This window comes from Leptinotarsa decemlineata, unplaced genomic scaffold (assembly GCF_025532065.1).
Source record: "Leptinotarsa decemlineata unplaced genomic scaffold, Ldec_3_MD MMD2_tig00026358_RagTag_RagTag, whole genome shotgun sequence".
Lineage (NCBI taxonomy): Eukaryota > Metazoa > Arthropoda > Insecta > Coleoptera > Chrysomelidae > Leptinotarsa > Leptinotarsa decemlineata.
This window is the reverse complement of record NW_027412703.1, coordinates 8051755-8077945: the sequence shown is the minus strand read 5'-3', so window position 1 is coordinate 8077945 and position 26191 is coordinate 8051755. Positions and strand designations below refer to the sequence as shown.

The window sequence follows — 26191 nt, the reverse complement described above, 5'->3', positions numbered from 1 at the left end:
TTTCAAAATGTAATAAATTTATAAGTAATTAACAAGATTTCCAAATATTTTTTCACCAATTTATACCAAGGACAATAGGAAATCAGTACTATCAGCATCTGCTTGTTCCGACTGTAGTTGATTTTCATAGATGCAGGGATCATCATCAAATATTTGGGTCATCAATTCTTCTTTTTTTCGTGATATTTGGATTTCTGGATCCATATTTTCAACCGGTGTCAAATCTGCACCATCATCAATTATGGATAAAAGAATACTATTTTCGTTAATCGGTTCAACATCATTCAATATTTTATCTTCTTGTGGTTCTAAAATATACGTCACAATTTATTATTCTTCCACATGTTCTAAGGCAGGGGTCTCCAAACTACGGCCCGCGGGCCAAATCCGGCCCGCCAATGTCATCAATCCGGCCCGCGACAGCCAATGATTTACTGTCATCAATCTGGCCCGCGACAGCCGATGATTATCTAATTGTTGTTACTATTGCTGTGATGAGTTGAAGAAGAAAACACAGAATGATAATTACTCGGTTTTATTTACTTGCAAGGTAAAACTTAACGACAGAAATGATGACAAAGAAAACTTAACTTGAGTATCTAAGTTTAAGCATATTAATAACTGACAAATAATTGAAATGAATTACCTACAGTAAAACAAAAACACTAATGAGATTTATGTAATTGTGATTTTCCACCGACAATACTTTGTAGCTGTGGATCAATTTTCTTTGTACCAATTATCAAAACAGATTTAAGATGCTCATCGGTTAATTGAGATCTGTAAACATTCTTTATTTTCATCTTGGAAAACGTTTTCTCACACAAGTAAGTTGTACCAAAAACAGAAAACAACCCACGAGCAAATTTATGCAAATTGTTCCAGTGGAAGACTCTTATAAAATTCCAACAAAGATGAATTTTGATATTTGTTCTTAAACATATCACTGCACCGTAAATCAATAATTTCCATTTGGACTTCCAGAGCCAGGGTTTCAATGTCAGAATCAAAAGGATTTTGAAAAAGCTTAATTTCATTCGCAATGACATCAAAATCTGAAAAACGAGTATCAAAATTTATCTTCAAAGCACTCAAAGTTTCGATTGCAAAATTAACGGGAAATTCAGTCTCTGTAGTGTGGCTGAATATTTCACATGTTTCAAAATGTGTGAAACATGTTTTACGTAAGTGCGATTGAAATAGTATTATTTTCTGCGTGAAGGATTTGATATTGGTGTATAAATCAGGGAGAAGCTGATTTTCTCCTTGCAATCTCAAATTCAGTTCGTTCATATGATTTGTCAAATCGACATAGAAGACTAACTTCCACATCCATTCACTATTTTCTAAATCGGCAGAAGGGCGCTGCTTCTCATTTAGAAAAATTTCGATCTCTGCTCTGCTACAAAAAAGCGCTTTAGGACTTTTCCGCAACTAAGCCAGCGTACGGCAGTATGATATGGTTAATCATTTTCTCCAATCTGTTGAATAAACTCGCGGAATTGTCGGTGATTCAGCCCAGTGGATCTGATGAAGTTAACAACTGATATGACTGGTTTTAAAACTTCAGACATATCCAAACATTTTCCGCACAAGGACTGTTGATGAATGATACAATGTAAGACTAATGGTTTTGAACCACCATCATTTTCTACAGCCTTTGACACAAGTGCAACCACTCCTTTATTTTTGCCATACATATTTTTGCCTCCATCAGTTGTTATAGATTTCAAATTTCTCCAACGAAGGTTCTTTTTATTAATGACATTTTCAACTCCCTTGAAAATATCTGCCCCAGTTGTCGTGCTGTGAATACTATCAATATCAAGAAGTTCTTCATACACTTCATAGCTTTTATCTACTCCGCGAATAAAAATCAATACCCGAGCAGTATCTGACACATCCGTTGACTCATCCAATGCTAGAGAAAACCACTCATGATGTTCATTTTTGTCAGACAGTTGAGATGATATATTTTCTGCGATGTCTTGCACCCTCCAAGCCACGGTGTTTGCTGACAAACTGACACTTTTAAATAAATTAACCTTTTCGGGCCATATTTCTTCGGATACTGCAATCAAGCATTCTTTTATCATTTATCCATCGGTGAATGGTTTGCCACGTTATCCGATTTCAAGAGCCACACGAAAGCTGGCGCGAGTTGCAGACTCTTGTTCAGTATTCGTTTGGTAAACAAAGATTGCTGCGATTGTAGTCCGCATTTCAAAGCTTCAAATTTTTCCTTCCGCAAACTTCCTGTATACTTGGAGTAACTTTCAAGATGTTTCGATTCATAGTGTCGTTTAAAGGTATAGTCTTTGAGAACAGCTATGGTTTCATTACAAATTAAACACAGCGCCTTATTACTGGACTCAATCACAAAATACTGAAAGTTCCATTTTTCTTGGAACGTTCTGCAATCACTGTCGATTTTACGCTTCTTTTCCATACTAACAAATCACACATAAAAACAATAAGTCAAATAAAAATACTTTTATTGACGGGTGTTACTTTATTTCACAATAGACAGTTTCGCTTCCTTCGACTTTCTTACGCAGACTAACTCGCAGTTGCGCCGCTAGCCTTTTTATATGAAATTATTACTGCCATCTCGAGGTGATCGGAATACACTAGCTAGAACCAGAACTTTCTCGAACCAACGCGGTAATTCCAAACATTTAATTACGCCTACTGCCACCTAGCGGGTAGCTGAAAAAGATAGTACATAGTACCACTACACGCCACTAGATGTCGTTAAGTGTCACAATACACAATAATAATTGAAATGCAAAAAAATCGTAAGTTTGCTTAGGTCACGCACTTTGCGACTATCCTAGTCTAGAAATATAGTTAAGGGCAGAAATTGGCCCTTGGAACAAACTGAAAAAATCATTATGGCCCGAAGGTTTCAAAGTTTGGAGACCCCTGTTCTAAGGTATCATACCTGAGCCTATAGTCTCATAAATTATAGTGTCTGAAGAACTATCACTGGAACATGGATCCTCTACCTTTTCATTTGCATTTTTATTTTCCATTTCATGTTCATTTTTGATAGGGTTTCTTATATTTTGGGAATTGAGTTCTATCATATCATCTTTCGGCTTTGGTTTTTTATAACAGCGACGTTTGACTCTATTTTTGGTTGGCGATATATTATTATCAACAGCCCATTTTGACAATATTTCAGTATAATTCTGAAAAATATATTTCGTTGTTTTCAATTTGTTTTTAATGAAGAAATATGTAGATGATATACTCATAGCTTTAACGCAATACAAAATTGCACAAATAGTCTGTCTATGTGCTGTAACAGTTACAATCTGTACCTATATCCATTTTACCATTAAATGTGAAGATGGAGATCATTTGTTATTCCTTTTCTGGACACGAAATTTCGTCAGACACATGATAATACTATACTAATATATTGTTATCGTTAACTCATTAGTTCATAAATATTTATTAATTATGAAAAATGAGAATTAAAACTTCCTTTGTTTTTATACCTTGTATTTGTATTTGTTTTTATACTTGTATTTGTTACCAACGTTACTGCAGAATCGCCCTACACAGACATTTTCAAAGAATACAATAAAATTGTATTCGTGTTTATTGCCCAATTTTTATATTGGTCAAACGGAGAGAACTTCCTTCCCAAGAATAATAGAAGATAATTATATTTTTTCAATAAGACCAATTACACATTTCCAAACCATCCCCTGAGAGAAAGAAATGAGTTAACTCAAGGTCGTGATTAATTGAATTTGCAAAAGAAAGATATAAAACTCTACTACTGTTTGAATAAACTTGAATTTTTAAACAATTTGAAAATAAATTGAATGTTATTATAAACCATGTTTATGACATATAATTGTCAAATTTTAAACACTTTGTTGCAGTATAGCAAAAAAGGGCGTTTATACCTGCCGAACAGTAGGAATAATTGAAGTAAAAATGAAACCCTTTTAGCTACAGTCGGGAATCACTGATGTTACTGGATTGGACAGGAAAGGGCGGCTTTCCTTAGGAAACAACATCCATCTAACCTAGATTCTAGATATCGTTTGGTAGTATTTCTGATCTTAAAAAAATTGGAAAATCTGCTACAAAACTATTCTGAAATATTTGAAATAATGAAATCTGATAGATCAGACAGATGAATTGGAATTAATTTCTGATGTTTATTTAGAGAAAGAATACACTTCACAGGTGTCTGGCGCATAGACTTCAGCAATCAGCATGGCATTAGATAGTATGAGTTCATTGTTGTTTTTTATCAGTTATATATACAAGGTGGTAGAGGAATAGGTGTGGTATGTCCAAATACTTGGTCATTCTGGAACTCACCAAAATATTTTTTGTACTGGTTCTTTCCCTTCCTTGCACTTTATTAGCTAATACGGACATTCAGCCACAAAAACATATATCAATGGTCCGAGTTTGCTATGTGGTACATTCGCGAGTTATTTATTTCCTTTTTCTTTATAATAAAATACTCAATTATCTATATTTCTATATATAAGTATATGATTACCTCAATTTCATCATCTGAAAATGGCTGAAAATGTTTGGAATATTTCCAAGTCAGAGTAAACCACCAATGATGATAATTATCACGTAAGTTGGCGAAATTGTCATTGTCGTTTCTATAAAAAAATATAAATACATTAAGTAGCTAACACATTGAAATCAACTCTTCTCACTGGTAAAATTCGTTCAACTTTCCAACACATCCTGGATTGGACCAATTCAACAATGTCCACTGCAATTTTTGTTGAGGTTTGGCCTAAAAATTTTAATGATTATTAAATGAAAACTAAATGGCTTGTTCAGTATTAATGATTAGTTGATGAAAATATGGTTTAGTAAAAAGTTTCAAATAAAAAAAAAAACAAAAAAAATAGTGAACCATAGAACATAATCGTGTGCATCTTTAGAGAATTTTGTGTTTCAACAGTGTTTGAAAAGACACATTCAGGGTTGCATTATCTAGTAGAGGATGCTACTTTATTTTTTTGATGTGTAGGAGGGTAAGTACAAGCTGAAGTTTAAGTTTGTGGGGTCGCAACCCTTGTCCCCCGGCCGCCATCTTTTGAAAAAGAGGTACAAATGGTTTTTGCACTTTTACAAACCCTTCAGAAAACTTTATGAAGCATTATTTGTAGCAAATGAAATTGTCTACAACTTTATGTTATCGTGAAATGTGAATTAAACAAATCATAAATATTCGTGTGTTATATTTGTTTTCTGGTCATTTTACAATAAAATAACATTTTCTTAATTTATTTCCGACCCTTTTCCCCAGGTATAGAGTCTGGATGCACATTTTTTTATGTGGTATTTCCAGTAGGCCTAATCCACGGACAATTTCTGGGGAAGATAATATTGAGCATAATCATATACTTGAAAAGTTATTTTCCAGCTTTTTTTTTTAATTTTCTTTGATGGTCCAGGCTGCAATTAGGGATCTAATTCAGTGTAATAAATGACCGTCGGGTCTGAATTGGCGATCCCTCTATACTACTAATGATATATAATAATTATCTCAGTTATACTCGTACCAGAAAAATACACCCTACTGTATATAGGATCGTTCAGCCGAAGGTATTTATTTTTTAATTCAGTTTGGTAGCGCGAGAATTGCTACCACCAGATTAGATAAAGTTTGAAATCCGTCCTGATCACACGGATTGAGAATTAGTGGGCTACTTGGTTAACAGATGAATTTTTTACTTTTCTAATTTCGTAGACCAATGACTTGGTTATGCCACCAATTATATATTCAGAGACTGAAGATATAATTGACCCACTTAATCGCTCCTGCCTGGAAAATGCTATAACCTAATAATAACCTTATCATGAAAAAGAGAACCCAATTCGTAGCTATATGATAAATTTTCAACAACACCCTAGGTGCCAATTCGAAAATATATATAACACATACACATTGCAATAACATATATAATATATATCCTGCCTATCCCTTCCTCCGCATTATTCAAGGATTCGTTTTTTTTTAAATGGTGTTAAAATGTACAATCACCTGCCTGAACGCCTCAAAGAAGCAAATCTGAACATTGAATACTTCCGAAAAGATATCAAAGGAGTTTTAATCAGCAGGCCCTATTATAGCTTGGAGGAATTTTACGATGATCATCTCTACTTGATATTTCTTGTTTATTTTACTATATATATATATGTATGTATTCGTAATGTAATAGTATATATTCATACATGTACGAGCGTATTTTCGCATACATTTATTCATTTATTTTGTACTATATATATGTAAGCACCTATGACAAAAATCTTACTGAGAAAGATTTGTTAATGTTGTTTTTAGTTTCGATGTTTTTTGTGAGTCTATATTTTTAAATGTATTTTATATCTTAGCTATGTAAACTTTGTCAATAAGAATACCTTCTTGAGACAATAAAGTATATATATATATATATATATATATATATATATATATATATATATATATATATATATATATATATATATATTACAATGTAGGTTTTCACGGATGGTAGAATATGATGTGTTGTTCTTCCGGGTGTTCATCCGTTGGGTACTATTCGATAGTCGACGTTTCGCCATCATCTCAGATGACATTATCAAGACGAGTTACTGCTTCGCTTCGAGAGGTGTAACTGATGTTAGGTTCTTCTTGTGGTGTTTTTATATGGTTTCGCTTGCGTAAGTTGTATGGATTTGTTACCTGTTTTCCTACCTGACGGTTGTTGATGGCTTTTGGTAGTTCTCCTACCTGTTTTTCTACCTGAGGGTTGTGAATGTCTTCTGGCAGTTCTCCTACCTGCGATGGTTCATTATCAATTTGTGGTTGTCTTTGGTGGTTGTTTTTAATTATTGATTTCCAAATCCTTGGGATGTTTAGTGAGTCATCCCTTTTGTTGATGAGGCCTTGCTTTTCGATTTCGATTGCTTCCCTGATTTGTCGAATTCTTGGGTTTTGCACCTGTGCTATCTGTTTCGTGGACTCAAAATTAATCTTGTGACCTGTTTGTAGATGGTGTTGAAAGAGGGCAGAGGAGGTTTGTTTTGTTCTTATCGAGTTTTTGTGCTCCTGGGTTCTGGCAGATATACGTCTGTTGGTCTGACCGATATATTGTTGTCCACAGTCCTCGCATGTGATGCTATATACTCCTTGGTTTTCTAGGGAGATTCTCTCTTTCGGTCTGGGCAGCCAACTGGATATCGTTTTGTGTGGTTTGTAGGTTGTCCGAATGTTTTTACGTCTTAGTATTCTCCCGATTTTGTCGGTCACACCTTTGATATAAGGTAGTGTCACAGATTGTCTGTCGTGTGGAGAGTCTTCTCTTGATCTAGGGGATGTTTTTTTGGTTCTTCTTTGTCTGTCGATGGCCTTTTGAATGATCTTTGGTCCGTAACCATTTTGTCGCAGAGCCGTTGTTGTCTCCTTCAATTCTGTTGCCCTGTTTGTTGGTTCTGTTAGGCGGAAACTGCGGGATATTAACGTGTTGGCTACGGATTGTAGCTGGGTAGGGTGGTGGTGTGATGCTGCTTGTAGGTAGCGGTTGGTGTGTGTGGGTTTTCGGTAAACTGTATAACCCAAGTTGCCAGTTGGTTTTCGTGTTATGAGTAGGTCTAGGAAAGGTAGCTGCCTGTTCTCCTCTCTTTCGGTAGTGAACTGGATGCGGGGATGGATGTTGTTCAGGTAGGTCACAAACCGGTCTAGTTCTTGGCCTCATCAACAAAAGGGATGACTCACTAAACATCCCAAGGATTTGGAAATCAATAATTAAAAACAACCACCAAAGACAACCACAAATTGATAATGAACCATCGCAGGAAGGAGAACCGCCAGAAGACATTCACAACCCTCAGGTAGAAAAACAGGTAGGAGAACTACCAAAAGCCATCAACAACCGTCAGGTAGGAAAACAGGTAACAAATCCACACAACTTACGCAAGCGAAACCATATAAAAACACCACAAGAAGAACCTAACATCAGTTACACCTCTCGAAGCGAAGCAGTAACTCGTCTTGATAATGCCATCTGAGATGATGGCGAAACGTCGACTATCGAATAGTACCCAACGGATGAACACCCGGAAGAACAACACATCATATATATATATATATATATATATATATATATATATATATATATATATATATATACATATATATATATATATATATATATATACATATACATATATATATATATACAAAAGCCACTTTTTCCCCAAAAACTGTCCCAAATTCTTACCAGGAATTCGAAAATGTTCTCTAAATCAACTAAATTGAACCAAACCGCGAATACTTTCAAAACCCAATATCACTTTTCTAAACAGTGACTTGAAATATCTCAATATTTCAATTCACCCAAAACTTCCTCTAGAATTTCCAGCTATTGTAGGAAATTCAACTGGATTCACCAAATCTTCGCACACGACTGCCTTATAATTCTTTTCCAGAAACTTAATTCTGTTAGGGGATGTACTTCACAATATCTCAGAAAAGTTCCTACCAATTGGAAAGAGTCTGAAATTATTTCCAAACTCGGTACTCTTAACGTCCTCTACATGTTCAGCGAATAAGTCCGCAAGAATTCCCGACTAATCTCCGATATTTCTAATGTCGTGAGTCTGCTATTGATATATAGATGTCACTGCAAGGGTTATTTTGATATTTTCTCTGTCTCGAATAAGAATAATAAGAAGTATGTAGACTGTCCTAAACGGATGCCTTAAATTTGTCATGTTGTTACAACTTTGAACTCATAAAATAAATTTCACGAAGTGTTCTGTTGTTGTTGAATTTATTGGAGCCTCTGGAGACACCCTACATTTTGTTTTATAAGAGAGAGGACATTGTTAGATCAAGATCTTCAGATGATGTGGTGCTGCAGGTTTTTCCGGATTTTCCTGCAGCTGAAAAAGCAAATGCGCCACTGGAATCAATGAAGTCGCCCCGGAGCGCCAATTAATTTTTATTGTTGTTTCAATTTCGATATTTATTATACTTTTAAGTATTTCTTGACAGTTATTCTAAATGAGGTACACAGACTGAATAATATATTTTCGACCCTTAACGTTATGATAATGAAATGAATGATAAGGTTGAATGTTCTGAAATATCAGATTCCTTAAACATCGGGCAGTTAATATTAACGAATTTTCCTTTGAATGGCTTGGCTCTGGTTGACCTGAAATTATTTCTGAAAGCTGATAAAGGTTCCCTTTTCCTACGAAAACCCATCTGTTTTGGTAGTCAATATTTAACGAAAAATAATATACTTATCCAACTCATTACATCAGTATCGGAGGTGAATGTTTGTGAAATAACGGGAGTTGACCTCAATTGGCGTCATTGTGGGTAATTCATTTTCCAATTCATTTTCTTCGATTAATCTTGATATTTCCATGATATTACTGCAGACTTCACCAGAATAAATCAGGCATGCCGCAGAGCATTTGAGGCCTGCTTTTCGGCAACCACACATACCTCCACAGTTTCCCTTGTATATACAGAAAATTAATTTCAGAAGTTCAGTGGGTACTGGAGGCTTGGAAGTTTAAATTGGAATCCAAATTTTTCCATGGTTTTTCCAGACCCAAACTTCAGGATCACAGTGTTTGTCAAGTTACCACTGAATCTGGTGATAAACTAGGATACTGGAACAGGGCTGCACCTTGTATTGGAAGATGCTAGGTTGAATGTATTTTTGGTTACTGTCTTGGCAAATCGTTTGTATCTCATAGTGTTCAGAGAATCATCTTTATTTCCACAGACATTGAGCAAAAATTGCTCGACTTTCTCACCGAGGATGTTTCTGTAAAATGTTCATGAATTTAAGTTTGCCTATGTTATTAGTTGTTGATGACAGTATAATTGATCAAACGTACGCACTTTTGAAGGTTGAAAAATACATTGGACTGCTTCCTTCCTAATGCCGTTAGCAAGACAAGAATGTCAATGCCCTCTGCTACGATAGTCGCAGAATAATAGGATTGGGATGCAGCAAGCGCAGAAAGGACAATGGCTCTATCTGCCCACCTTTGTAAGAGCAGTTTTGAGAAAATCTATTAAGTTTGCTTTGTTCTTTTCATTACCAAGAAAATTATCTTGGGATAATTTTGGTACGGTGCTATTATCAAACTTTATCTCTATCGATTGATGCATTTTCGTGCGTTACTCGCGCTCCCACGACTTTGTTTTTGCGATATTAAGGTTTTTGGAGTAGACATCAAATATTATACTTGCAGATAATCCACAGTACTCTTGAACATACATACATACATACTTATCAAGAATGTTGTTCAAAGACAAAATTCGATCCTAAACCACTACATGTAACAGAAAGCCCAGATAAATCAATTAAGTAGTGAAAATTATTCATTGAAAAACCCTCTGTAAGATTGCTCTGATTCTGATGTTCAGAAAAAAGTTATAAAGCGCAAAAACTGTCAGTTATTTTTGTTTATAATTTTTTCATTGCCCATTTTATGATAAAAAGTAATAGGAATAAGTCGTAGACAATTTAATTTTCTACAAATGTCTCATAAAATTTTCTGTTCGAATGCTAGTTTACAAAATACAGCGCAAAAACCCTTTGCATCTCATTTTCAATCTCACCATACAAACTAATCGGCTTCGTTAAGAAGCTGGGTTTATTTGGCCGAGTGTGAATAGGTGTGAGCCACAATAAACCCTTATGGGTTGCGGTGGAGGGTAGAATAGACCCACTCACTTTAGACCTACCTACCATTTTCCAAGATGGTAGCCGAAGGACGAGAGTTGCGACCCCACAAACACATCAAAAGCACATCAAAAAAATAAAATTGCGCCCTCTAAAAAATGCAAGCTAAAGCCTAAGGAGTCTAACATTTCAATGGAGTATATCTATGAATTGGAAAGATCTTCATTTGACAGTCCATAGAAAGTTATTTATGGCTATAATAAGGGGTTGTCCGGCTCCCTTTAAATATCACATATCACAAGATATATTTTTTGATGCCTGATAGATATCTCACTTGTCCATTTGTTCCAAGTCATCAAAATAAGTCAGCCATCCACTCTCCATATCATCATCTATATCATATACTGGACCTGGATGTCACGAAAGTAGCTAAAGCTTCCTTTCACATTTATGCGCAACACTAAACTTTTATTTGAAACTTATTCAAGCCGCAACATTACTGGCATTATTTTAGTTGAATCGAATAATTACATATGATATATTAATATCCTAGTTACATTACGTGGAAAATTAACAGACAATTTGAAATACATCTTTCTGAGTTATTATCAATAAAAGAGTATGATATAAAAATACAGGTTAGTTTATAGGTTTTACATAGACCAACAAAGTTTTCCCCTTCCCTTGAAACAAGATTCTATATAAGACACTGCTGTAGTCAAATTAAAAAATCTGTCTGGTGGACTTGGCCAATACTTGATGAATATCCATGATAACGGGTTATCAAGGAAAATATTGTATACTAAAAAATCTTACATTTAATAATTTTAAATATAAGTTAAAAATGCAAAAATGTATTCAAAATGTTTCTGCAAAACTAAACAAGATGTAGAATTTTACTAGTTCGGACTATTATTGTCTAATGTGATACGAAATCTATGAAAGAGCAAATAAAATTAGAATGAATATCTAAAATATTAATTATATTAAGCTAAAACGTGAAATGAAAATACAACGAAACGAATAAAATAATCAAGATAAAAAATGAAAATGAACACCGAGTAAAAAGAAATAAGAAAAAATTAAAAATTGAAAATAAGCAAAAAATTATTAATGTTTTGCCACGAAACATTGTCAACCACTTTCTAATCCACAAGATGTAGTTGATTTGGTCTTTACTTTTCAACATTAAAATTTATATTTTGTAATACTCACAAAAAAATTTCTTCTACTCAGCCCAATATTAAAATCACCATGGAGTTTTCTGATTACCAATTTGGTAGCAACTTCATCTATGTGATCTATAACTATTGAAAAAAACTTATATTCAACCAACGCTTCTGCTAATTTGATATTTGTGAAGGGAAGAAGAAGAACCAAACCATGTTTTAGGTCGAAATCTTCTGGGCAAGCTGCAAAAATGTATCAAACAATCACAGTCCAATAAAATATAAATTCATTCAAGACTAGCAAATTTTAAAAGTAGTATTTAACACATGTTACACGTAGCTATGTTATAATAGTTCAATAATAATAGTTTATTAACCATTTGTTGGTACGCTAGGTACGTATGGTAGGTCCTTATAGTATAATATTACAAGTTGTTACACTAAAAATATATGGACATATGTATAAATAAATAAAATCTGTCAATTTGTACATATGAATTTGAGTGTCAGTATATAAAAATAAAAATAAACAATCAATATTGTTAACCATTAAAAAGGTAAAAGTCATGTAAGATCTGTGTCTATCGAATTATCGTTCATAATAATAATAATATTTATTCATCCTTAAAGACGTTGACAAACGTATAGATAGGTCAGTATTAAGCACATAAAAATCACATCAAACGATAAAATTGTAGATCAGTAGATAAAAATAATACAATAATAATTTATATAATAAAAGTCAGAATTACAAAAATTAAAACAATTGCAGTTATAAAAATTGAATATGTCATGCCAAAGCCGCATGAACCCATTCAGTCGAGATGGTCCAAGAGAAATTCACCAATACTATAATAGGCCTTAGAAAGAAGCAATGTTTTAACTGCTTTTTTAAATGCTATAGTGTTCATCTGTTTGAAATGGTCTGGTAACCGATTGAATATTTTTATTCCCATATATTTGGGAGAATGTTCGAATTTTATAGTTTTATGTTTAGGAATGCTCAACTCCTCTGCATATCGAGTTGGGTAGCTATGATAGAATGAGTTCTTAGTACAGTCTGTTATACATTCGCGGACATATAAAAGTCTTTTAAAGATGTAGATGCAGGGAAAGGTTAAAATTTGATGACTAATAAAAAATGTTTTGCATGATTCCCTCCAAGGGATGCCTAGTAATTTCCTAATAACTTTTTTTTGAGCAATGAAAACCCTATCTTTGTCAACAGTGTTTCCCCATAGGATCACATTATAACTTAGGTGGCTATAGACCAGACTGTAATATACATCTGAAATGGCGTGTAAAGGCATACAATTCTTAATTCTTGAGATTGCATAATACCCTTGATTGATTTTTTTACATACAACTGTGATATGGCCAGACCACTTCAAACAGTTGTCTACATGAACGCCAAGGAATTTTGTACAGCTTGTGCAAGCCAGTGCCATTCCATTGATTAGTAAGGCAAGCGATTGCTTTCTCAGATCGTTTTTTAAATTAAAATAGATATATTTAGTTTTGGTCAAGTTTACAATCAGATTGTTCATTTCACATCAATTTAAGAACAGTGATATTAATTCCTCTGTTTTTGATTTTAATTCCTCCCGACTCTCTGCTGATACAGCTAAAGACGTGTCATCTGCAAAAAGAGTGAGAGCATATTCATTACAGGTGAAATAAGTAGGCAGATCATTTACAAACAACAGAAAGATCAGCGGACCTAACACAGAGCCTTGAGGAACTCCAGAACATATATCATGATAGTCTGATTTTATATCTTTAATCTTGACGAACATCATACGATCTGTAAGAAAGTCAATGATCCATTCTAGGAAGTCCCCTCTAAATCCTAGATTATATAATTTGCTCTCGATGAATTTAAAATTTAAACAATCGAACGCACGTGACAGATCGAAGAATACTCCTGCAACATGCTTACCACTATCTAAAGAAGCGTATATGATTTCTAAGAATCTCTAAGTAGCTGATTGAGTGGACTTGTCTTTGCAAAAACCATGTTGAGAATCGGACAGGATATTAAATCTTGATGAAAATCTTAATATTCTCTCATTCACAACCTTTTCAAAGATTTTTGAGAAAATGCTTAGCAGGGCCACGGGGCGATAGTTTGTAATATCCGATGTATCGTTCTTCTTATGGCTTCTTATGATCATGGCTGTAGAATTGAAGGAAATTTGCCACTTGTGACTGATAGATTCAACAAATAAGCTAAATGTTTTGAAATGTGTAACTTTATTTCTTTTAAAATTCTCACTGATATATTATCAATTCCTGTACTTTTTTTATTTTTTAAACTGTTAATTACTGCGTCAATTTCACATTCGTTAACGGGCATAAAGAAAAAAGTATTCGATTCAATTCCAGAAAGCTTGCATACGGATGATCTATTGTCGCCAAAATGGTCTGCTAAGCTATTTTCTACCACTGAAGAGAAATAGTCCCCAAATATGTTCGCAACATGATCTCTATCTGTGATTACTTCTTTGCCTGTATTTTTACATAACCAATGCATACTTTTCAAATCAAGACTCTTGGTAACTATAATAGCACTTTCTAAGTAAACATATTTTACTTTTTGTTGTGAAATACCATATCATTGGTAATTTGTTTCAGCTGATTTGGTAACTTATTATAACAACTGATTACATTGTACCGTGGAGAGTTCTCATACAATGAAGTTCTGTGTTGTGGAATTCTCAAAAAAGCTCCATGCCATGTATTATGTTCGTGTTCAGATCCATTTGTCTCCGAAATTCAAATTAAATATAAGTCCAGGATTTTTTTCTGAGCCACAAAAACTCTATTTAAGTCTCTTTCTCTTTCCCAAGCCATGATATTTAAACTAAGCCAAGAGTGAACCATTGCGTAGTAAATATTTAGGAGGTCTGCTTCATCTAAACTGGGCTTCATCTGCCATATAGCATAAAAGGCTTTGTTTAGATTTGCACATACATGATTGATTTGTTTTTCCCAATTTAGGTTGGCGTCAAGATGAATACCCAGGAATTTTACTTCTGTGGACGTTTGCAAGTCATCAATTTCGATAACGTTGTGGGGTCGCCATTTCCTGTAAAATTTCACGGCTACCGACTTCGAGGTGGCCTGGTGTCAGCTCCTGACACCAGGAGCTGAAATCATCGATAACGGTCTTCATGTTGGAAGCAAGTTGTTCAACAGTTGAACCTGATATGGTAATGGTAGTATCATCGGCAAACATTGTAACATAACCCGATGTTATTCGATGTGAGTCTCTTGATCAGTTTTATGACTCCAATAAAACAAAAGATATCCAATATATATATATATATATATATATATATATATATATATATATATATATATATATATTGCAGTAGTATGGTTTCTCACTGAGTAAAGTGCTTTTTAAAAGATTGTTGAGCTTTTAATTTTCCTTATTTCCAGTGGTTGCATTATGTTGATGACACGTTCGTGGTATGGCAAGATGATGAAGAGACTCTAAACAATTTTCCATTATATCTAAACTCTCTCGACCCAAAAAACCAAATCACAATGGAAAGAGAAACCCATGGGGCTCTAGCCTTCTTGGGTTTGGAATTTTCCAAAAATTGATTGTTCAAATATTTGATGTCAACATTCATTAATTGAAAAAATGAGAAGTGTAAGAAAGATTTACCCACTTTTAGGCGACACAATATGAACTTGGAGATCAGCATCTAGAGATAAGTGATAATGCCAGTTCAAAATAAGGTCATCTGGGCACAACAAAAGTACCAGGAATTTTTCCTTTGCTTGTTTGAACATGCCATTCAGGAATGCAGAAACTTGAAGTTGCATATTGAATCCGTCTTCTTCATTTAAAATTGCACCCTTGAACTGAAAATAGAAAAACTTGACTCAATGAATGGTAGCAGTAGATCTTTCTATATTAGAATATCTTAACGATTTCGTTAATATTATAAAATGGTGAGCTCCATCGACGGTGCCCTCATCTTTTCGTAGTGGTCGGGCTTGGGATCCTTAATGATCATGAGAGCCATGTCGACGAAGAAAGGTAGCACATCCTGCGGCACCAGGGGTTAGAATAGACCACCCTGCAGGTGGTCGCCTGCAGTGGCTTCATGAATGTGGACAACCATTTTCCTCATACTCATAGAAACTAAATGGACCACAACCGTAAAGGAATGGAGGACGACTTTTCGAGCGACCCCTCGGATGGTGTCCTGGCATTTCAACAAGTAAACATTTTCCATGCCGTGAACGGTTTTTTTACCACTTTTATTTGTAACTAACGTTACTGCAGTTTCTCCCTTATAGGACGAAACATGCTATGAAAATGATATATTCATTTCTTGAACAATATTTGGTCTCGAATTCGTAATTGTAACGGTCAGTTTTCTTATCTCCTGAAGTCTTCGACTTAGTTAGTGAAACGCACGTCGAGAAGAGTATTGAAGTTCTGATGATTGGGAAAAAAAAATATGGTTTTCCGTTAACCAGCTGTCGCACCCCTACGAACGGCAACCCTCAGAAGGCGAAACTTGTGCGAGCTAAGGATTAACGAGGTCTTACCTTCTTACCTTTTAAGGTATGATTCCTAACACGTTAATTGTTTTTTGGAATTATTCTCTGCCAGAGGGTCCAGTTTTACATTTTATTTTGTCAAATATATTTGCATGTCAGATTATATTTTACTGAATAAAAATAATTTCTGGTTGAGCATATTTCAGAAAAATATTACATCAATAGAATTGCTGACTTTTGCCACCTCAACAAATGACCTTAATTTCAACTCTTTGGGAAATCAATCGTTTTTCAAAAAAGCATGTTCATGATATAGCTATAAAAATTACTTCAAATGGTGAGTATTTAAATTTAGAAAGAATCTGGTCTCTGTTAGAGTTAGCAGTTAGTATCATTTCTTGATGACGCCAAATTGGTGTGTCGAACACGCATTTCAAAAAAGTATGTTATAATTCAGATTTGTGTAACATAAGTGCTTTTGTTTGATTCATTCTACACAAGAGATACGTAATATAAAAGTAGGGCAACTCTCACCTGTCTGTCGAAATTTCTATATAAATAGTCCAGTACTAAAAAGTCCTGTGTTCTCAATTTTTCAGTAAGTTGTTTAGGAAAAATGCAGACTTTTTCACTGTGTATGGCACAGAATTCAGTAGGCTGAAAATCAATAAATCTCAATTAAAAACAAAACAATGGCTATTTCAGTAAGTTTTGATCTCATTGAAAAGTGAATTCAAACTATCACCATCATTTTTCAATAATCATTCTGAAAATTGTCATATTTTTCATTTCTGATTTCAAGCAGATGTTGAGATAAATGTAGTAAAGTGAATGGTATTACTATCAAAATAAACTTGTTAATGCTTTACAGGAGCTTGAGGTAAATTTTCGTTATGTGGACACCCGGCGATTTTGAAAAAATTTTTGACTGTACTTACGTATTTTGATGCGTAGATTACGAATCCGAAAGAAAAAAGCGGCGCTCTCCCTTATTTAAAAAGTTACGGCCCTTCAAAGTTCAGAAAAGGGCAACTTTTCAGCCTTCTTTTTCACTAAAAAAAACTATTTAAAAACACAAGCATTTATTCACTAGGTCACCTTTACACCTTATTCCTCCTTCTTTAACACTTTTCACTTCAATAATCAACATTTTTCTTATGAAAAACTTTACTTCAGGAATATGGACTGCATCAGTCGTACCAACCATATCATTAACCTTAAAAACGTAAAATACAGTGATATGTAACCAAAAAGCAGCTCCGTACATTTTTTAATATTTGTATAAGAAAAATGTTGATTATTGAAGTGAAAAGTGTTAAAGAAGGAGGAATAAGGTGTAAAGGTGACCTAGTGAATAAATGCTTGTGTTTTTAAATAGTTTATTTAGTGAAAAAGAAGGCTGAAAAGTTGCCCTTTTCTGAACTTTGAAGGGCCATAACTTTTTAAATAAGGGAGAGCGCCGCTTTTTTCTTTCGGATTCGTAATCTACGCATCAAAATACGTAAGTACAGTCAAAAAATTTTTCAAAATCGCCGGGTGTCCAGATAACGAAAATTTACCGAGCTTGACTTATCTTTCATTCCAATTATAATAAATCAAATAACTAGGTTAAAAATTAACTTTTGAGTAGGTATGTAAGTACCTAAAATGTGCCGTCTGAGAGTCAATTATCATTGGAAAGGATTTGATGTTCAAGGTTCATATCAAGAGTATATAGGTATTATGTAATAAGACATTATACCTTGTTGTTAAGGTGCATCATTATTATAATTGTAATGTGGAAATATAGTAAATGAAATAAAAGCTTATTAGTTGGAAGATATAGGTTGAAACTGAGTTGTAAACTCACTCAGAAGATGACACAGTGAGTCGAAACACCTGTTAGCATTAAATGCTAGTATTGTGTAAATTGTGAAGTATTATTTTTACCCCACCAATTCAATTGAAATGAATTTACACATATTAGAAGACGAAGTTAGAACAACAGAGCATATATGAAAGATGTTAATAAAATAATCGACAGAATTACCTGCATTAACGCTATATATCATTTCATGATTATATGTTAAGTTTTTGTTATATTTTATCCCTACACATATGTGCACTGTTTCTCAATATTTTTGAATATTATACCTACCTGACATATTCAACATTAAATTATGTTATTTTTGATGAATTCTGAATGATAACGGATAACTTAAAGCTAACCCTTGAGAATAAATTTCATGAGTTAATCATTTTAATAGATTATTTAGTCATTTGATTGGTCACCTTCATATTTTAACCTAAATAATGGCATTTTTATTTGTAATATGTTTCCAATCTTCATGAGAGTAAGGTAATTCGTGAGATTTTTGTCAACAGGACAATGAGGACTTATTGTAGTTAAATTAAAAAGAGGTATAATGGTATAATTTTAGGATTGATACATTTTTTTTGGAAAAATTTTGGAGAACAAATTGAATAGAAAAAAGTGTTTTTTGTATAATTCAATGTTCATATAAAAGTGGTTGTTTGGAAAATATTTTTTTCTTTTGTGTTATTCAATGTTTATATGAAAGTAGTTGTTCCGAAAGGACTTTCTTTCAGTTTGTGTCTGAAAGTTACTTCTTTGCATGATCTTCACATCTTTTTATAGAGTTATTTCGAAATCAATTGATTTCTTCCCCTTTTTGGAAGATTCCCACATTTTTTGTATAAAGATGAAAAAGAAGAAAGACAAATTCTTTCTTTTCCAAGGAATGTTAAAAACTCTAATATTCAGTTTTCAAACTTTCTTCTTCATAAATTGAAGTTAATTCCCAGTATTTTGTTTGCAGTTGTGAAGATTGAGATTCCAAAGTTTGCTTTATCTTTATTTTCTGATATTGATGTAGATATAGGCTGCATATGCTACTAAACATGTGTGAACTTCTAAATAAAAATAATACACTGAACTTTTATTGTAACACCTTTATATTTCAATAATATTTCAAACAGCAACTTACTAACGCACTACACTTAACGAACTGTACTCTATCCAGGAACTAACATTAATGAAAGAATAATCATTCCTATTTCTCCATTGTTACCACTAATAACTTACATAATTCATGAATACTCAATCTATCAAAAGAAACAATGTGTCATCGAATTTCTCTTCACAGCCATATGCTTCCATCAACAATAATGCTAGTTCACACATGTAAATGTACTTTATTCCTGATTAACATGCATTTTGAAGTGAAAAATGGAATAAGTAGAACATTCACTATTCTACTTTGAGCAACAAACAGATTCTGCTGAAATGCTGGGTAAGCCAATAAATAACATGGTTAGGAACATATTTTAATAGTGCCTTGACCATAGTTTTCACAATTATTCACGTTCATAAAAGGCTTCCTATCTGTTGAATTATTTGAAATCAATTAACAAATCAAAAAGTGATGTTATCAGGAAATCCAGGTTAAAGTTTTATACCGGAATTTTGTCTCTTTTAAACAGGATTTCCTGAAAACATCTCTTTTTGAGTGGTGTCTTTTTCATTCTGGATGTGCAATATCCATAAGCTTCAGAAAGTATTACTTAGAATCATTTTTGTTGAGACTAGTTTTTTTTTTTTAAGTACACTACAGCAAAATCTTGAAAGCACTCTTAGAGCGGTGCCTGTGCTAAAGTAGCAATTCACATTTGGAGAAACGTTCTCATGAAGTTTATTCTACATAAACTCAGTTCTCCAGATGAGAGAGTTCTCAAATAGTGTAGTTCGAGGTGTACAGAGTCGAACCTCAAAACAGTCTTTTCCAATTTGGAAAATATCAAATTTGAAAGAAATGACTTATTAGTTGATACACAGAAATAACAACAACTTTATAAATATTACTGGAGGAAGATCAGTTTTAATCTTCCTCTTTGAAAATGATCACTTGGTGATCGAAACACGTGTCGAGGTGTTAAAAATAACGATTTGGTGTTGGGAAAAAACTCCAGTAATATTCATTACTACACCAAAGTTTCCAAACAGTGCATCATAAGAACACCTTTATAAAGAAAGTTTTTGGCTTTCTACTACTCCATCTTGATACAAAAAAAAGATGGAGTAGTAGAAAGCCAAAAACTTTCTTTCCCAAAAATTAATCACTCCTAAAAAATATAACCCCTTCAACCTTTATAAAATAATCAACAACTTGGACTTTTCTAAATTTGCCAACAAAGAGTTACAATAAATTCTTCATTGATTTGGTGTTGACTTCCCCATTTGAAAGCAGAAACTTGTCTGGGTAGATCTGGTTGTATATCCTTTATTTACTTGTATTTATATTTCTTTATAGAGGGCCAAACCTCAAATTACATACGAGGGTGGATGTAATCTGTGGCCAGAAATCTATTGACTAAAAAAATAATCACCTTCACAAAATTGAACATATTTTCCTTAGAACAGGTTTAGAGATATATCATTAAAATTTGATAATGCATAAAATGTCACCACCAAAACGTATAGAATTGTTATATATAAAATTACCACGAAAACAGAAAAACTGTTACTATTTTCATCAATACTTTCAACATAAAAAACAGTTTCTAGCATCTCAAAATTTTAACGTAGTTATGATTTTTGTTTATTATTGTAGTATATGACATATGTCGATATGTCGATAATGTGAGAGTGTAGATATTTGTCTTCTTCTTTATTCGGGAGATCACGAAGTGAACGACATTTAGGTAAAATGTAATCATTTGAATGTCAGGGAAAATGTATGGAACTGTAATCATATAACTCTAACATTAGCATTATCTGAATACAATACGGTAGTTGTGACAACTGCCTATTCTAATATTGTTTTACTGAAATGTAAATAACAATGAAAAGTGAATCCAAAAGGTTATTTCAGTGAGCCACTGTGATAATTATCTATCAGAATGCGTCCATGCACAGCTTTCTAAGCTTTTCTAAAGAAACTGGTGAAGAAATAGAATAGTGTACTTAGAATCAGTAAATCACTACAAATCAATGTGTTTATACTTCGACAGACATGATTTTACCTCAATTACATAAAATATTGCGAATGTATGTGTATATGGATTCCCGCAACGGTTAATCTAGTTCCTCATAATTAAATATTAAAAGCCCTCCATAATGATAGATATTAGAAACCAAATTGACTTGCTTTACAACTGCAAACACAACGAATAATTCACTTCATTCATTGAAATACCAGATTTAAGGGATGTCAAAGGCAAATCCTTCATCTCACACAAATATCACATGGTTCAATTCAGAAACTTATTTGCCTTCGACTATCGATCTGCTATATTCTTTTTAAAATTATCCACGGTAAGGATACTTTCACTAAGGGGATTATGAAAGGCTTTTTGATAAGATAACAACCGCTACCGCTACCTTGTGGAATTGGCCTCTTGGATATATTAAAACATCGCGACTTGTATCTAATGGTGGTTCTACATTTTTCACAAATTTGTATTCGGAAAACAAAGTTTGTATATCGTTCGGTAATAAAATTACGAATCGGGCGTGGGATCATGAATCCAGCCCTAAGATTTAAAACATTCTTGTGTGGAGACGAAAAAGTTGACCACCTACCCAATATATAATCAAAGTACAATAAAAACTTCAGAAGTGGCTGATGATCCAGTCATCAAATCCCAGAAAATTAAAAGTTTGTGCAATGACACTTTCAGTTTTTTTTTCTACTTTAAAGGTACACCTGCAATCTGCAAAGAGGGTATCACCACCGTGTTTTTTTACTGTATTCGAAGGGTCCATTGTCACAAATAAGGGGTGCAAAGAAAACAGAGAATTGCCAAAGCAACTATATATATTTTTTATGTTGGCATTTCTGTAAAATTTAAAATTGATTAATTTGACACACATTTCACCAGAATTCATGAAGTTGACGAAAATAACCCGTTATTTGAAAGTTATTTGAAAGTTATTTGAGTAAAATCATGTCTGTTGAAGTGCCAACACATATATTTGTTGATTAATTTAACGATTCAGAATATAATTTTCAATGTCTTTGCTTATTTCGGAAGTTAGAGACCTATATGCATGACCGTATTATCTGATACTTAATTATAAACTGGCTCACTTTATGATTTAAAAAAAAATCTAATCACTATGAAGGGTTCATCTTCATGGCTCCACTCAAGAGTATAGCCTTGAAGATGATAGTACAGCCTGATATAGAAAGCGCTCGCATATAATAAGTAAAAGTTTTTAAAGCTTCAAATCTCCGGACGCGAAATTAACACTGAAACCTTCTTCTAAAATTAGTGGCAACGTATGATAGTCCTCTCCTAATTCTTCAGAGCCTACTTGATCGTGAATGTGTGCACGCACCTCTCTCTCTCTCTCTTTCCCCTACAGTAATATAAGAAACTTAACTAGCAGAATTTTGCTTCAATATAGTTAAAATTAAAGATTCGGCTAATTACAATTACAATGAACAAAGATTACAGAATTCAATATATCTATCAGAAACTAATGAAGAGGAGGTTCACAAAGTTATTATGAAATTAAAACAGAAGAAATCTCCAGGTCATGATGGAATTTGCTCAGAAACGCTCAAATTGATTGTCAATGAAATTAAAACGCCAATAACTCACCTAATCAACAAATGTTTACAGGAAGGCTGCTTTCCCAAAATATTCAAAGTTGGAATAATAAAACCACTTTTTAAAAGTGGAGACAAAACAATAGTGAGCAACTATAGACCTGTATCACTGATCTCAAACATAGCCAAAGTAATAGAGAAAATTCTAAAAATAAGATTAGTGAATTTTACTAGGAAATTCAAATTGATATCTGATCAGCAATACGGATTCCGGGAGGAAAGATCAAAGGAAGATGCAATACAAAATCTGACTACTTGTATTTACGAAGCTCTTGACAAAAAAATCCAGCAAGGTGCATCTTCGTTGATTTATCCAAAGCTTTTGATACCGTCAGTCATACAAAACTCCTGAGAAAATTAGAGAACTGCGGAATACGTGGGAAAGCTTACGATATTTTTGAAAACTATCTATGTGACCTAGAACAGAGAGTTAGTATCGATGGATTTATGAGTTATCCCAAAATTGGTACTTATGGTGTTCCGCAAGGAATGGTTCTAGGACCAATCCTGTTTACAATATATTTGAATGAACTATTGCAGATACCAATAAAAGGTAAAATAGGTTGGGGAGGAGTGAATGATTGTTATACTAGGAATCTAAATGTTATACAAAAATGGATACTGAAGATTATATTTAATAGGAAAAAAACTCATCCAACTGCTGCCTTATTTAAAGAAGTGAATGTATATGATATTCGACAACTTTTTTGTTTGAGCATACTCAGAAATGTAAAAAAAGTAAACATAATCCACTCCTACAATACTAGGAAAAAGGCAAACTCTTTAAATGCACCACGATGTGACAAAACCAAAGACAAAGAAATGCAACATATCTCGGACCACCAAATATTACTAGAAAAAATAAAAAATATCAACAGTTCTCACATGTTTAAGAGAGAAGTGAAGAAATTCATTCCGAATACCGAAAGAACTTTCTTTTCTGATTTTGTTAATCAAACTATTTCAAACAGCAATTTAACTTAAGCATTTGTTGAGCAGACGAAAATAACTATGTATTCTGTCTGAAACTACTGTCTGTTAATAGGGTTATTGATTAATTCATCATTCATTATCTTTCAATGTTACATAAAGTATTTATACAGTTAATTACAATGTATCCTTATCACGAACAAGCTATAGATTTCAATGGCTTCTGTGATTATCTTGTTTATTTTCGATAGTACTCTATGTAATGTATATCAGTGTATGCGATAAAAAACATATTATTATTATATTATTATTATTATTATAATATATAGGCAGTGTGACCACCTGCTGGCAAATCTGGCATCTATTTGTGCAATGTTCTTCAAGAAGAACACTGGCTGGGTTTGACAGGCAAATCAGTTTTTTTCATTCGTTAGAGACTCTCTGACACGATTTTATACGTTTAATATTTAATTGATGTAGAGATCAAAACCAATGTTCTGTTAGGCAGTTTCAAAATAATGATTCTACAGCATTGCAAAAACTTAATAATTATCAATCGAAAAAATCAAACCGTGATTCAATTGTCATTGATCAATTACCCGATATTTCTTTAAAATTCGTTAAAACAATTTTTTGTTTGAAGGTGATTGACAATGTTTCGTGATGAATTTCACTAGTTCGGACTTCCATTGTCTACTATATAAAATGATTTGAAATCCCTGAAACAAGTAAAAAAGAATAATTAAAAAAAAATAGTTGAAAATAACAATTATATTAAGCAACAATAAACCAGAAATGAAATGATAGTGAAATAATCTACAAGTAAAAATATAATAATTGAATAAATAAAAATTAAAGAAATGAAAAAAGAAAATAATAAAAAAAAAAAGTGTAGAGATTCCAAGTCACGTTAGTTCACGACGTTTCGATTGTTGGTATCTACAATCGTCTTCGGGTGATGACTGGACTGATTCCTCCGAGAGATGACTATTTTATAGGTTTTATAGGTCGTTGAGGTCGACAAAAAGAGGAATCATCAAGACTCTATTAGACCGTGCTTTTGGGCTCTGTAATACAAAGGAAGGTCTCGACAAGGAACTAGACATCATCAAAAATGATCTTCAGCGGAATGGATACTCCAAAGCGATGGTAGAAAAGACTTTGGCTAAAAGACAGCAGGAGCCTCGCAAGGAAGAGAAGCCGTCACAACCAGTGCTTGCACTTCCCTACATCAGAGAATTATCGGAGAGGATAAGAAGGATTGGTTCCAAGTACAACATTAGAACCTGTTTCAGATCCGGTAACACTATCCGTAGCAGCCTCACGAAAACCAGGCCCCCAAACGCGGACTGCGATTCCAAGAATTGCATTTACCGGATACCCTGTGAGTGCGGAAAATCCTACATTGGTGAAACTAAGAGGCCATTGAATGTTCGCATTGCCGAGCACAAGAAGCACACACAGCGAGGAGAAACCAGCAAATCAGGAATAGCAGACCATGTTTATTGGACCCATCAACACAACATCGAGTGGTCCCAAGCTGAGATCTTGCACAGAGAGGAACATTGGTTCAGGAGAAAATTCAAGGAAGCCGCATACATGTTGTCCAACAACGTATTCAGCCAGGCCAGCGTAGATATACGAAACATATGGAAACCCATCATCAAACGAAAAATGACCAACTCCCGCCAAAACGGTCATCTCTCACGGAATCAGTGAAGCGGAAAATGGAAAGTAGAGAAAGTGAAAGTATTTCAACGACCTATAAAATAGTCATCTCTCGGAGGAATCAGTCCAGTCATCACCCGAAGATGATTGTAGATACCAACAATCGAAACGTCGTGAACTAACGTGACTTGGAATCTCTACACTTTTTTATTTTTTTATTATTTTCTTTTTTCATTCCTTTAATTTTTATTTATTCAATTATTATATTTTTACTTGTAGGTTATTTCACTATCATTTCATTTCAGGTTTATTGTTGCTTAATATTAATTGTTATTTTCAACTATTCTTTTTTAATTATTCTTTTTTACTTGTTTCAGGGATTTCAAATCATTTTATATAGTAGACAATGGAAGTCCGAACTAGTGAAATTCGTTAAAACGAATCGATCCATTAGTTCTAAATGTGTGACCTCTGAAAATAATACACATCTGAAGAGACAGAAGAAAAAAGAATTATACAGAAGATACTTTTCTTTACTCAGTTTGTATTTCAAACATTCGTTGTGAAATAAGATCAGATATCATTCACATGA

At 33.5% G+C, this 26191-nt stretch overlaps 1 protein-coding gene and 1 long non-coding RNA gene across 3 annotated transcripts; both read right to left on the bottom strand.

Annotated features, from left to right (window-relative positions):
- LOC111511702 (uncharacterized) lies at nucleotides 1–21024 on the bottom strand. 2 transcript variants are annotated; one of them, XM_074184644.1, is made up of 8 exons: nucleotides 20889–21024; nucleotides 16922–17044; nucleotides 15544–15739; nucleotides 11910–12106; nucleotides 4704–4786; nucleotides 4535–4646; nucleotides 2945–3194; nucleotides 1–308 (listed from the first exon to the last, which is right to left on the bottom strand). In XM_074184644.1, the coding sequence occupies exons 1-8, from the start codon at nucleotides 20952–20954 to the stop codon at nucleotides 61–63; spliced, it is 1275 nt and encodes a 424-aa protein (XP_074040745.1). In that variant the 5' UTR covers nucleotides 20955–21024; the 3' UTR covers nucleotides 1–60. The 2 variants fall into 2 exon arrangements, with proteins under 2 accessions (XP_074040745.1, XP_074040746.1); XM_074184645.1 differs by having other exon boundaries at nucleotides 20774–21007.
- LOC141486517 (uncharacterized) lies at nucleotides 17339–17883 on the bottom strand. Its single transcript, XR_012467904.1, has 2 exons — nucleotides 17494–17883; nucleotides 17339–17439 (listed from the first exon to the last, which is right to left on the bottom strand). It is a non-coding gene; the product is annotated as an uncharacterized lncRNA (long non-coding RNA).
- Nucleotides 21025–26191: the final 5167 nt, after the last annotated feature.